This window comes from Periplaneta americana, chromosome 15, assembly GCF_040183065.1.
Source record: "Periplaneta americana isolate PAMFEO1 chromosome 15, P.americana_PAMFEO1_priV1, whole genome shotgun sequence".
NCBI classification, from domain to species: Eukaryota; Metazoa; Arthropoda; class Insecta; order Blattodea; family Blattidae; genus Periplaneta; species Periplaneta americana.
Window position 1 is genome coordinate 155,863,964 of NC_091131.1, and position 14,187 is coordinate 155,878,150.

Below are 14,187 nucleotides of genomic sequence, written 5' to 3' on the forward strand. Positions count from 1 at the left end.
ACTCTGAGCCTGAAGCTTCAGTTCCTATCTTTACAAGCACTGGACTGAATACCTTTCTGCACAGGCCGATGGGGCCACCCATAAAGATATGATTTCCATCGATATCTTGTTTTTCAAAATTTGTGACTGAAGCCCTTTCTGCATAGGGTGATTCAAATACACGTTGAATACAGTTCCAGAAGACTGTGGTTTAGATCCACGAAGAAAATAGATAGCATAGTACTCTTTACTGTGGAAAAATGTATAAACAAATTTTTACGCATCACATTTTTTTAGTGACGGTATGTCATTTTTCACTAACGGTATATTTTCTGACCATAGAAACCGTGGTGGTATTCCATACCGGTGCATACCGTCTCACTTCCCTCACTGGATACAACTCTGAGTAACGTTTCGGTAAAGTAAACAGTAAAGATAAGTGATGACTATGCTGAATACTAACAGAAAAACAAACAACTACAATTCGTCTGGAAGACATGGTCGGTAATACTCCTTTTCACATTATTGTAGTTATTGTACTGAGGGTGTAAAGAATAAAATCACAGACGAATGTATTCGGAGATATTACAAGAACATATCATGGCTTTTCGTGATTGAGCAGTTACCAGGCTCATTGCTAGACCCGAGATCCGCGAGTTTAAACCTGTTCCAGGGCATTGAATTCTAGGGATGGAGAAAATGGTTGCCAATGCTTCTGTCAGAAGGGAAGTAAAGTGAGGGATTCCTTGCATTGGTCATTTCTCACCCACGCCATCTCTTAGGTTTTTTTTTCTCTCTTGCACGGAGGAGGGACCCGAAGGCTTGTTAATGGATTCCACTTCAGAAATTAAATTCAACTCTGTCAGAATCCCAACAAGTTCTTAGTTGACCTCAATTCTATTTTTAATAATATGTGGTACACTTGAATGACACATTCTGCTGCCAATAAGATACTTGGACATATAGCATTAAAAAAAAACAACAATTTCGGTTACTACATTCTGGTAGTACAACAAGAAACTCTGATGTGCTAGCTTGGAATCCATAAGAACTGTTTGTCATTTATAAACTTTCTATTCTTTATAATAAATTCTGTACACACGCCTTAGAAACAAATGAGTGAAGCACTCTTTTCTTTCGTACTGCTGATTTCAATGGAATTCTTAAATGAATGACAATATTTCGCTATACACTTTGATTTGTAACAGCATATGGCGTATGTAGGCTACATTTTGTTACACGGTGATGTACTTTGTGCCATGTTACAACCACTGCCATCTGAATGATATCAGCATTCAGACAGCAGTGACTACAGCAGCGTATAGGGAATGAATCCCTATTCGCTAGTTACAGCATATTCGATCACTTGATAATTGAAATAGTTCATATATCGACATAAAAAATTTACCCTGAGACTTTTTAAATAAATTATTGGGTTAGATGCGGGCTTTACTCAGTAACAGCAACATCTAATATTAATTATTTTTTATACTGTAGATGCAAGTTGATTTCTTATTATAGTTGAGAGCCTAAAGACAATCTAGGCTTATTAAATATACCTACAATGTTAGTTTAACTCACAATTCCAAATGGCATTAGACCAGGAATTGAATTTTATTGCAACAACTGTAAGAAAAAAAGAAAGAGGAACATGTTTGTAATATTTGTTAAGGAAATACTTACTAGTGGCTGAGCGGAAATGACGAAAGAGTAAAATATTGTCAAATTCCAGTGGAGCAATGTGTAAAGCTATATTAAACTCATTTGTTAAGTTTATACCGTAAAACTTTTTTTATATACAAATTTTTAATTTATTAAATTTCTCGATAAATGAGGCATCAGATAATAAAAGATACAACTCATCCGTAAAATTAATTCTTGGAATGATTGATATTAGTAACTGATTCATGGCATCAGTTATCTGTACATATCTGTATAAATTTGAAGTGTGCTGACAGACATTTAAAAATAATCATCACACGTTGACATAAATTCATCATAAGGTTTTGTAATAATATTAATAAAAAAGAAATAAAAGAAACGTAGAGGGAAAATATTATTTCCCTTCCAGTCTTGTCTGTAAACTATTTGACATTTTAAAGTGAATTCTCGTATTCCTACCATCTCTGAAAAAAAAAAAATCTGTCCTTATGGTATCATTAATGATACTCAAACAAGACACATTAGTAATGTAGAAACATAATGCATAAAAGTTCACATTATAGACAGTCTATATCATTTCGTGTCGGAGTCTTTTTACACATACAGTCAATGTCTCTCTTCGTTTAATATCACTCTTTTTGTTCAGTCAGAAATCTTGTTTCAATATCATCCGTTAGATTTCAAGTCAATGTTCGCAAGCATGCTCGTCTGCTCAGTACCAAGTCTTGGTTTCTAGCATTATTCTTCATAATTCTAATGATAGCGACCAAATACTAGAACGTGACTAAACTCATTCAATTCTCACAGCCTACACTCATTATGAAATCCACAATTGATTTCTGAGCATTAGGTTCACATTTAATGGGCCACAATATAAACACGTTATATACTTGTAAACTTGGCGATGTTTAGCACACGGATATACAGTACATTCGTCATTATCTAAGTCCACGACTGGTTCTATGAACAAACCTGAGTAATATCTCATTTCTTTTATGTTGAAGCATCATAATATCTGACAATGTGTCACCATCGGATGCCGCAATAAATGCAAAACTGGCTTGTAATTTGCCATTTCAGATCTCAGATGTTTTGATGATCACAAGATAGTTGTTTTATGTTATACACAAGAATATGAGTTGTCAAATCATCACAATTTCTTAACTGAAAAATTCCAACGTTGAGATGGCGAGTTAGAGTCACATCGCTCCACCGTCAACCCTCTTGTTTTATAGTCTCTGGAGTCAATACACAGGCTGAGGCGTATATGCTTCACCAGACCTCCCTTTTCAACTTGGTGCCATTTCTGCAAATAAACGTAAGGAAGATACAAATCAAGGTAAATTATGAATTACCACAAGTTCATGATAGTAACAGATATACATAATATTTATGAATGTACATTGTACATTAACTATTTTAGATAAACTAGTGCAGTGTTTCTCAAACTATGGTCCGCGGACCACCTGTGGTCCTCGAGGTCTGCCCTTGTGGTCCTTCAAAAAAGGCAGAAGAAAAAATAAAATTCAAACGAATTGCGTATCACTTAATAGCTGAAAATCTCAGAGTTTGGAAATGACACATGGCAATCGCCTTTCACTTTTTCTCTCAGTACTAACATTTTATGAAATTTATTACCCTATTCGTCTACTGACTTCTCACTCTACTCTCAACAACAAAAGAGGGATTTAAAGCACTATGAACGTGGTGTTTCTTGCCATCTTTTCCCTGCACATCTAGCGCCACCCCTGTAACCCAGCCAGGGACCACCAAATTCACAACAGAGGACCGAACCTTTTCATGTATTTATGACTTTCTTAATAGTTTTGTCGATACCCAGTCTGCACATTGAAATGGTCACGTACTGTACGTCGTACAACAATAATACAATTCTGAGGTCACAATTTGAAACTTATTTTCCAAGTTAATATGACGAATTTTCATGGGTTCGTGATCACTTTCATTGCGATATTGAAACTAACAAACTTTCATTGAGTGAAAGAGAACAGTTAATTGAACTCTGGAATGAGACCGGACTTAAAATGAAATTCCAAGCGGAAGGTAAGGTTAATTTCTGGACCTCATCACAAGTGAAAAGAGAATATAGTGAACTGTACAATGGTGCTTTAGAGATTATAATTCACTTTGTTTCTACGCATCTGTGTGAGAAAGGGTTTTCATCACAAACTCTAATAAAAACAAAGTAGCTACCAAAATCGACTCGATGTATGTGACAATCTTCGACTTAAGCTTACCAGCATACATCCAAATATAGAACAACTGTGCAAGAAACGGCAGGCTCATTCATCTCATTAATGTGAGTACTAACATTTATTTTTTTTTAGTTAATAAGTTAAAGATTATCCAAACTCTAATAGCCTTGAATTATTAAAGAAACAAAAATGAATTTTTTCTTCTATTAACATTAGTTTAATTAGTTAATACTAATATAAAATTAATTAAATTAAATTAATTAATTCTATTTAAAAATATAAGTCTATTGATATTAAAATATACTACAAAAATAATAAATTTGCTTTCGAAGGAAACAAAAGTAAGGTGGTCGGCGGAACTGTTCTGACTTAAAAAAGTGGTCCGCACTTCAAAAAAGTTTGAGAAACACTGAACTAGTGAATTCTCCTTTCAATGAGCAGGAAGGTTGGCAGGTAGCTATATACACATACACAAGACAGACAAACAAACAGACAAAGAAGACAAATTGATAAATATGTGTAACATCAGTCATAAAAAATTGTGCAAATCATAATAGTCCATTCCTTCTAAAAGTCAAAGTAAATTTTAAATTGCGTGTGGCATTTATCCATTTTGATCTTAATAAATTATTAATAAAATTTGCCCATTGAGAATATAACTAATTGGAGCAAGATGGCATGCATAAATTCTTCTTCTGCTTCGTCGTCGTCGTCGTCTTCTTCTTCTTCTTCTCCTCCTCCGCCTCCATCATAATCACCATGGTAGTTGTCGTCACCTGCCATATTTGTGGCCTACAGTGGTGTGCCATCAATGGATCTATAGGCACCGTGCATGGGTCTCAAAATCGTACTGGTGGCGCCGCGCAGTGTCTCAATTTCTAATTAACCACAGGCTCGCAGTCATTCACTAGTCATGTGTGATATAGAAATTACATGCGGCTTTCTGCCGATAAAAAGTTGTAATATTAGTAAGAATGGGTTCATTGATTCATAGTGTTCTGCCCAAGGGCAGGTCTTTCACTGCAATCCCAGCAATCTCCAGTCTTTAATTATTTTATAGACTCAGTGGAAAGTTCAGTACTGCTAGAGGAGTGTAAAATGTAACTACAAAGTTCCTGAAATATCAGTGAAGATGTTTGGCATTTAAATCAGATTTCAGACCATTGAATGAGGGTGAACAGTCATATTACTAAAACATTGATATACTTATATTTGATGTCATGACGTGTGTAATATTTGTGTGTATAATGTCTCTATAAATTACGTATTTTAATGTGATTTAATTCTAAAAGAAGTCTTAATTACACTTCCTGAATAATGGGCGACTGCAAATTCTCTAAAACACAACACATAATGAACAATATCATCAACATACTACCTCTGACTGAAGTTCTGGCTGATATGTACATCTGTTATCAAGCTGTACATCTCACTTGACGATATGTGTCAGAGGAAGAACAATATTGTTAGTATGCATATGAAGTCTGACTAGTGTAATATGTAGCTAGTCGGCGATATATGCAATGGAAAGGAAAATGAAATGGCCACTCTACCCCATGACCTTCTGGTCTAATTGCCTCATAAGTGGTGCCTTGTTGGTATCACTTATGAGGTTCAGACTTCTCTTTGGACAGTTGAATAAACAACAAGATCAACATGCGGAAGCAGTTCAATTGATAGTTTGTGTAAAATGTTATACTGTATATTTTAATTCGCTGAATGCACCTTTCAACATGAATTCGAACACTAGCAACGCTGTAAGTAGTTTCCACTTCTTTAACTGTTAATTTACCATCGTGCACATACGGTGGAGTAACAACAATGATCCCTTTATCGGAGAGGTTTGTTATTATTCCGGGAAAACCTGACTTCATCACCACCTTCTAACAAAGTCAATAATCCGCAATCAGTTTTATGAATGTGTCACTCGATCTGCCTTGGTAGCATTTAGATTTGAAGGCCACCATCTGATCCACATTGTGTGGCTGTTCCACTTCTAAACAATTAATTGTCACTCTATATTTTTCAATATTGCAGGCATTGTTTCCTGAATATTTTCTCTGCTAGGCCAAAATCCAAAATTACAGTAACCATTGTGGATGTCAACAACATTAAAATGGCGGTAAAAATACATTATAATTATAGTTGTACGATTAACTCCGAACATCACCCTCATAGCAGAATACGACAATCCAGTTTTCATTTTAATTGGAAAATATGAGTAGACGATTTTCTTTACTAATCTTACTCTTGGACAGAATTTTTCGAAAGCTTTCGATGTGAAATTCACTAATAAAAATGGCAAAAATAATATGTATGGTCTACATCTTGGGGCGTTTCGATTATCTATGGTAGCTATTTTTGGGTTAAATGATAGAATTGGAAATATTTCGTATTATGATTCTACGGGTATGATTGTGTTTCAATTGGCAGCAATTTTAACAATATATTCGAAACCACAAATGTCACTCCCATTAAGTCTGGTAGTTCTGTCTCATATTTTATTGTAGAATAATTTCGGCAACCTTGCATTTCATTAAACATATCATCTGTTCCTGAACGCTTGTCATAACATTTCTTATGTGACTTCAGTTAGGCATGTAATGGAATAGACACTTGAGTAGACACTTCACACAATTCAATTGTGAAAGAAAATAAATATCGATATGAATACATTTAAAAATAAGTAGCCTATATTATTATTTATTGTTGCTAATATTATACATAATATATATGTAAAGAACTCAGTAATTATGCACTTTTTGAAATTTAAATTATAAATTCCTGTCGTTGTTAACTTAATGGTTATTTATAAACATAATTCTATATACATTCTATTTTTTATATCAGGCCTAGTATGTAATAATACTAAGATTACAAGCAGTGTAGCCTTATTTACTTTCGTCTGCGTACTGCATGGATCCACAATTAGCGTCGTTGCGCTTGAGTTTTCTGTTTTGGGAATGAATAAAAACAATATCGGTTGGTGTGTTCCTATAAGCATTACTACACTCAAGAACACAGTAATTTGCATTACCTTTCCGCTTTTTAGGTTCATCCATATTTCTAATCATTTAACCTGAGATGTTAAGTATATTCATACGCTTCAAGCACAACTCTATCGCTGCTGTCCCGCAGTTAGTAACAACAGTCGCCACCAGAGGAGCATGCACGGTGCCTATAGGACTGAGAAACTGGTACAAGATGACTTTGAACGCCTTCTTCTTCTTCTTTTCCGTTTTCCGTTATTTCCTGTTAAAATGAGTGAAACTATTATCCCTTACAGTGATAGAGTAAAAAATCTAGGAATTTATATGGACAATATGTAAAATAATTTTTATGAAAATTCACGCACTAAAAAGAATTCGAAATTTCCTTCCGTTGCTTCTCAAGAAGAATTTAGTGCAGTCGCTCTTGATGCCTCATTTTGATTACTGTGACACTCTCTACACTGACCTTAACATGAGACTGACAGACAGACTACTGCGTGTTCATAATGCATGCGTTCAATTTATTTGCAATGTCTGTGGATCTGACCGTATCACACTTTCACTAAATATGCTGTCCTGGGTCCGTCTCAAAGAGCGAAGAACTATTCACTCTCTCACTTTACTCTTCAATATTCTTCAAACCTCTAACCCTAGCTACATAGCTTCTCGTTTTCAACATTTGTCCTCATATCACGAAATAGATACTCGCTCACAAAACCATATCACACTCTCCATTCCTGAACACAGAACATCCTTCTACTCTTCATCTTTCACGGTCTCTGCAGCTCATCTCTGGAACTCTCTACCACAACATGTCAGAGACTGTCGGATATTGTCTAGTTTCAAAAATAAATTAAAATTGCACTTTTTGAATTAGATTCCTTTCAGTTATAAGCCCTTTTCTCTGCCATAGTTTTGAAAAATATAGGCTATATATTTCTTTTTTTTCCTTTCCCCTTTTTTGTTCTCTTTATCAGCCGATGAATTTATTATCATAGCCTTTTTATCGTGAATTTTATTTAATTTTCGTATTTCTTTTCTTTTATATTATTATTTTATTACATTCCATTTTGATATATTCTTCCTTACGTTTTTCCATATTAACCATTTGTACTAAATGAGTTACTTTCACTATATTCCAATGTATTTTACTTTTTTTTTCTATTATGGTATTATTTTCATGTTGTTTAGTGTCGATTTTATTATGCTATTATTATTATTATTATTTTTTTTGTAATATGTTAGTATTCTGTTCTTTAACTTTTTGTTAAATTTTAACTGCTTGTATACTTTGTGACCTGGTAGAGTGTAAGAGAAGGCCCTATGGCCTTAACTCTGCCAGTATAAATAAAGAACTATTATTATTATTCTTATCTTCATCATAATCATCATGGTAGTCGTCATCATCGGCCACATAAGAGGGTGATTCAAAATGTAAGGTTATAGGAGCTCTTACGGGTGACATATTCTTCCTCTTGTTCCAACTTTCTGCCAGGGCCTCAGCTCTATCACACAGACATTAGATGGTGTATATGTTGCAATATCAGTTGTAAGAGTGCTAAGTGCACAGAAACATGGTCAAACATAGAAGTGCGTATTGTGATCTGGTTATTGCGTCTGAATGACATCTCACCAGCAAAAATTCATTATCAACTTGTTGAATTGTACAGTGTGAATGTCATGTCATGGAAATGACGCTTCCGGTGGGAAGTACTGGATCATCCTCCCTACAGCCTTGACCTGATACTCAGTGATTTTCATCTCTTCGGACTGTTGAAGAAGCATCTGAGTGGTAAGCGATTCAACACTAATATGGCCGTTCAGCAAGCCATCATTACGTGGCTTCAGGGACTTGACTCAAATTTCTTCTATGTCGGCATCGATGCCTTGGTCTACCATTGGAACAAATCTTCCTACCCTCAGCTGCAATTGACTACCCAACACGTTACAGGACTAGTTCCTTTCGCCACGTTAACATTTTCACATGCTCCAGTGTTCTATGATAAAAAAATTCTGTATCTCCATTATTGTTAGAAAGAATACCTCAGCCTTTTTATTTTTTTGTTGATTATCAGTTAAGTATTGAAAGTATTTCAGTGAAGTGTAACAAGGATTAAAAACAATATTGTGTGTTTTTCGCTTTTACTAAACATGGAAGGAAGCTTAATATAAGAATAAAGTCCCTTGCATTGTACGTCCAATAGCAGGACCACTTTATTCACACAGTCACATGCCAACAATCACAACGTTGTTTTAAATCGTTTGTTAAATACTTCGTTTGCAGTTCAGTTTTCAAGAACAAGATATTACAGTAAAGCGTAGGCCTATTCTGGACGTTTCTATGAGTACAAAAACAGAGACCTATATTCGTCATTTCAAGATTGAATACTATGATTCTTCAAGTCAATCGAAAAATAAAATATATTGCTGGCCTTGTTCTCTTTTCAGAGATCATTACGAGCACAAGGATTTCCTTAATAGGGGAAACTATGTTGAGTTATTATAAATGCTAACTAAATATATGATATCAAGTTAGACACACACTTACCAAACACATTAAGTATTTAGAGGAATGCCAAATAAAATTGAAAATGATATTATTGAAAGCATTAGTGACGTAATTCTAGACAAAATAAGGAGGAAGTTGTTGCTTTAATGCTGAACGAAATGACGGATGTTGCAAAATTATCTCAATTAATATTTGAGGAGAAAAATTCGATCAGGCGACGGGGATCGAACCTGGGTCCTTGGTTCTACGTACCAAGCGCTCTGACCACTGAGCTACGCCGAATTCAATCCACAGCACCGGATCGAACCTTCCTTCTTTAGTGTTTCCTTTTGTGGCCTGACTCCAAGTTAGGTTTATATGTTGACGTTTATGTCCAATGTCAACTGCCATTATACTAGGAGTGCACTCAGTTGAGTGACATATTTGGCCGGGATTCCGCAGATATGATGCACTGCTAGCTATGAGAATATTATGGATTTTATTAATTTGTCCTACAGAATAATCTCTGTAATGTTAATTAATATTTGGATTGAATTCGGCGTAGCTCAGTGGTCAGAGCGCTTGGTATGTAGAACCAAGGACCCGGGTTCGATCCCCGGCGCCTGATCGAATTTTTCTCCTCAAATATTAATTGTCAACATTACAGAGATTATTCTGTAGGACAAATTAATAAAATCCATAAAAATTATCTCAGCTTTTCACTGTCATTCATTATGTAAAAGAGATGAAATTCACACATGTCAGCAATGATCACTCTGCAGCTGTGATAAGTGAATACGTGTTTCTCAGACTTTCAGTGTAAGAAAAAGCTAGTAGTTCAAGGATACGATGGGGCTGCAACATTTGGATTTTTCAATTTTAGTAGGCAACTAAAAATTTATAACTTAAAATTATCAGGTGCATTTCAAGCTAAAGTATTAGTTAATGTGAAAGTACAGTTCGCTGCCTTTGTTAATCAAAATAATATTAATGAGTATGCACATTCTAATAATTTGCCGTAGTGGCGAAAATATACAATTAGGCCCTATTTCACAAATTGTAATCCAAGTATTTTGTATGCAACATTAGGGACTTACAGCTTTACCGTAACTTATGATCTTGATTTCAGTTTATAGAACTTACTAGTGGCTTGTGCAGCAAATGCTGCTGCAAACTAAGTTCGTTAGACGTTCAAATAAAAACTTTTCAGATTTATTTTCAATGAAGAATACTTGACATTTTGATAGTTATTTGCTTCCATAATAATGAAACATACTCCCTCTGAATGGTTTTTTAGGCCACATACTTTTTCTTGAACCTATCTACCTTCAGTTTTTGAGTTTCAACGCGGAAACGCAAGCATCAATGTCAGGACAATAGCAATAGTTATTTCAGGTCATTGTAGATTGTAGGCGAAAGTTAAAAAAATGTCGTGTTTGCTAAGTTTTCGAGCAATAGCATTTTGGTATAGCTGCTGCATGTAGAACTTGAAATGTAGAGCGTAAAATCATTTTATCCTACTAAGAGATCTTGCTGAAATGATCTGGAGACTACAAATTTTCTAGGCCTCTTATTTTATTAGTAAGTAATACCTTTTGGTCTTTCCTTAGGAACTGTATTTTTTGTGCTCTCTCGAGCCAATACTGAAGACAATGACACATATCAATATCTGCACTACACCACCATTAAGTATATGAAAAAGACCCAACCCCACTTGATTAAGATCTATAAAAATATTTGATTTTTAATAACAATATTATTATCTTACATAAGTTTTATAGTTATATATAGCCGCCACTCAGTAAATTATAGAAATGAAGATCTAAATTAAGATATTCTCTACATTCACTTACATAACCTCAAAACGTTTCACTTTTATATCATCAATATAGCATTAATATTATGTATAATTAATGAGAAATAGACGCATCATGACATTAACTATAATAATATGTAATTTCTAAAATGGTAATAATGTCATCAAACCACCTCACGTTTCGTAGATTTGAATATTCAGTACACAACTGTACTCACAAAATTATACACTGCAGAATAAGACCTGTAAATTATTTTTAGTAAGTCTTGAAGTTTTTAATAACAAATTGAATTTGAGCTCTAAATATGTCGGCAATCCTGAAGGTCATGGCCTTCGTGTAATAGCCTATTGTTTATTGTAGTGTGTGTTTTGTTTTGTTCTGAAATTCAATCAAGTCGGCCGTGATTCAATAAAATTAAGCCTAGTTCTCAAAACTGACAACAGATGGATTTTGGAAAATAGGAAAATTATGTAGGAAAATTGACATTTCACTGAAAACTACTATTTTTCCGAAAAACTTTGAATGCCAGGAATGAAAATGAGGGGTCACTCATTAAAATCCATTCAGCCGTTTTCCCGTAATTTCCATTACCAGTTCAAATTATATATGTAGATATGATGAAAGAGTAATGGAACGGAGAAAAATTCTCTCCGGCGCCGGGATTTGAACCCGGGTTTTCAGCTCTACGTGCTGATGCTGATTAAGCTCCAACTCTTGGGTTCCCTCTAGTGGCCGCCCTCTGCACTACGTCATAGATGTCTATGAACGCAGGACCGAAGTCCACACATGTGCTGAGGTGCACTCGATATGAGTGACTAGTTGGCCGGGATCCGACGGAATAAGCGCCGTCTTAAATCAAGTGCATCAGCACGTAGAGCTGAAAACCCGGGTTCAAATCCCGGCACCGGAGAGAATTTTTCTCCGTTCCATTACTCTTTCATCGTATGATGATGCAGAATATCTGCATGGAAATATCATATGTACTTCGGTACATTAAAATAATATATATATATATAGATATTTGACTACAGTGTATATGGTGCCGTGTGTAGTCTATAACAAAAGTCAAACATTGTGTTAATATTAAAACTTTAAAGTCATCTGTATAATATTAGATTAAAAGGGAGATTGAGAAAAAAGAAAAAGGCAGAGCAAGGAAAAGACAGTCTAAAAGAATGAGAAAGGAGACACAGATAGACTTAATATAACATATAGGCCTACCGCCTATGTATGAGAAGTAAACTTCCTTCACTCTGAAAATGTAAAGTGGTAAGTACCTGATTTTCTGAACTGTCACAAAATCTCATCAATAGCGGTGCTCCAATTTGCGGCTCAGATAATGCTAGGCACACGTCATGATGCTTGATACGGTTGTCATTTGTGAACCACCATTCCTGTAAACATACCACTTACTAGTTACCAACATGAAAGAACTGACATCCATTAATAAGACAAATAATCAGTACAGTACTCTTATGTACAAAATGTCACACGTAATTTCAATTTTAGCTCTTGTTTCACAAGCATTATGTGCACAAAACGTTTGAGAAATTGTTATGCATAAAAATAAGGACTAAAAGAAGATGTTACTACGGAATTGAGAGAAATAGTTTTTAATATCCAGTACATAAGGTTGCCAGATTTGTTTTAGGAAAAAAGCCAGATGTATGGAACTTCCCAGAGATTTAGTAGCGTAATTATAATTGACTCCACGTTGAAAGCAATAAGATTATAGTATATTTCTTTTAGTTGGTTATTTAACGATGCTGTATCAACTACTCAATTATTTAGCATCGATAGGACTGGTGATAGTGGAATGGTATTTGGCGAGATGAGGCCGAGGATTCGCCATAGATTGCCTGATATTCGCCTTATGGTTGGGAAAACCTCGGAAAAAACACAACCATGTAATCAGAGCAAGCGGGAATCGAACCTACGCTTGATCGCACGTCCAGATTGGCGTTGATAACTTTCAAATTACGGAAGACTTATTTTAAGACGAAATAACGTAAGAATACGGGAAAAGCATACGACCTGGCTACCCTAATATACAGGGTGATTCACGAGGAGTCCACACCTGTGGAGTAACGGTCAGCGCATCTGGCTGCGAAACCAGGTGGCCTGGGTTCGATTCCCGGTCGGGGCAAGTTACCTGGTTGAGGTTTTTTCCGGGGTTTTCCCTCAACCCAATGCGAGCAAATGCTGGGTAACTTTAGGTGCTGGACCCCGGACTCATTTCACCGGCATTATCACCTTCATCTCATTCAGACGCTAAATAACCAAGATGTTGATACAGCGTCGTAAAATAACCCAATTAATAATAAATTCACGAGGAAAGGTAAAAAATTTAGGATACGATATCTTAGGCCATTTTGAGTGAAAAAGTTCATATGAACATAGGTCCGTTTTCGAACGATGGCAGAGCTAGATGCATTTCTTTGGTAAAATGTCTCCCCCCAATGTGAATCAGACGTAATCTTCATCTTACGATGTTTGGTGACGTATACACGTCCATTGATGTGACATATTAATGAAATATTAATGAAGTTTCTTTCAACCCATAAGCAGTGCTGACTAGATCAGACGCTATGGACAGTACTCTATAACAGAGTCGCCAGTATGAAAGGATAATTCCAAGGCTTTGGAGTGAGACGAACTCGATAGCTCAGTGGTAGAGCGCCTGACTGGAGAACAGGAAGTCGCAGGTTCGATTCCCGCTCGAGGTTGTGAAGTATTTAAATTCAGTGAATCAGACGTTATCATATGCTGCTGACTTGAGAGAAGGTCACCAATCGCAATGAATGACGTAACATAGGCATCTGCATTGTGAGCGATGTAGATAAGAGAAACAAACCGGGTGGTGGGGCATTACAAATGTCCCAACAAATACGCTATCACTTATCGGTTCACAGCAGTTCAGTCAGCTACCTACAGTACAGTAGTTATACAGGTACAGTTATCGGAAGTGTTAAGTTGTGTTTTTCAAGATGCCTTATAAATTTTCGACTGCAGAATACGCTGATATTGTGTATGTTTAT

General features: G+C 35.6%; 1 protein-coding gene across 1 annotated transcript in view; it reads right to left on the bottom strand.

Moving 5' to 3' along the window:
* Window positions 1-2,415: 2,415 nt before the first annotated feature.
* Window positions 2,416-14,187, bottom strand: part of Pgant2 (polypeptide N-acetylgalactosaminyltransferase 2) — a 375,458-nt gene continuing 363,686 nt past the window's right edge. The window contains exons 10-11 of the mRNA XM_069848414.1: window positions 12,427-12,543; window positions 2,416-2,947 (exon numbers count right to left, since the gene is read on the bottom strand). Of these exons, the coding sequence (XP_069704515.1) occupies window positions 2,792-2,947; window positions 12,427-12,543 (273 nt within the window). The 3' untranslated portion in view covers window positions 2,416-2,791. The remainder of the gene's footprint in view (window positions 2,948-12,426; window positions 12,544-14,187) is intronic.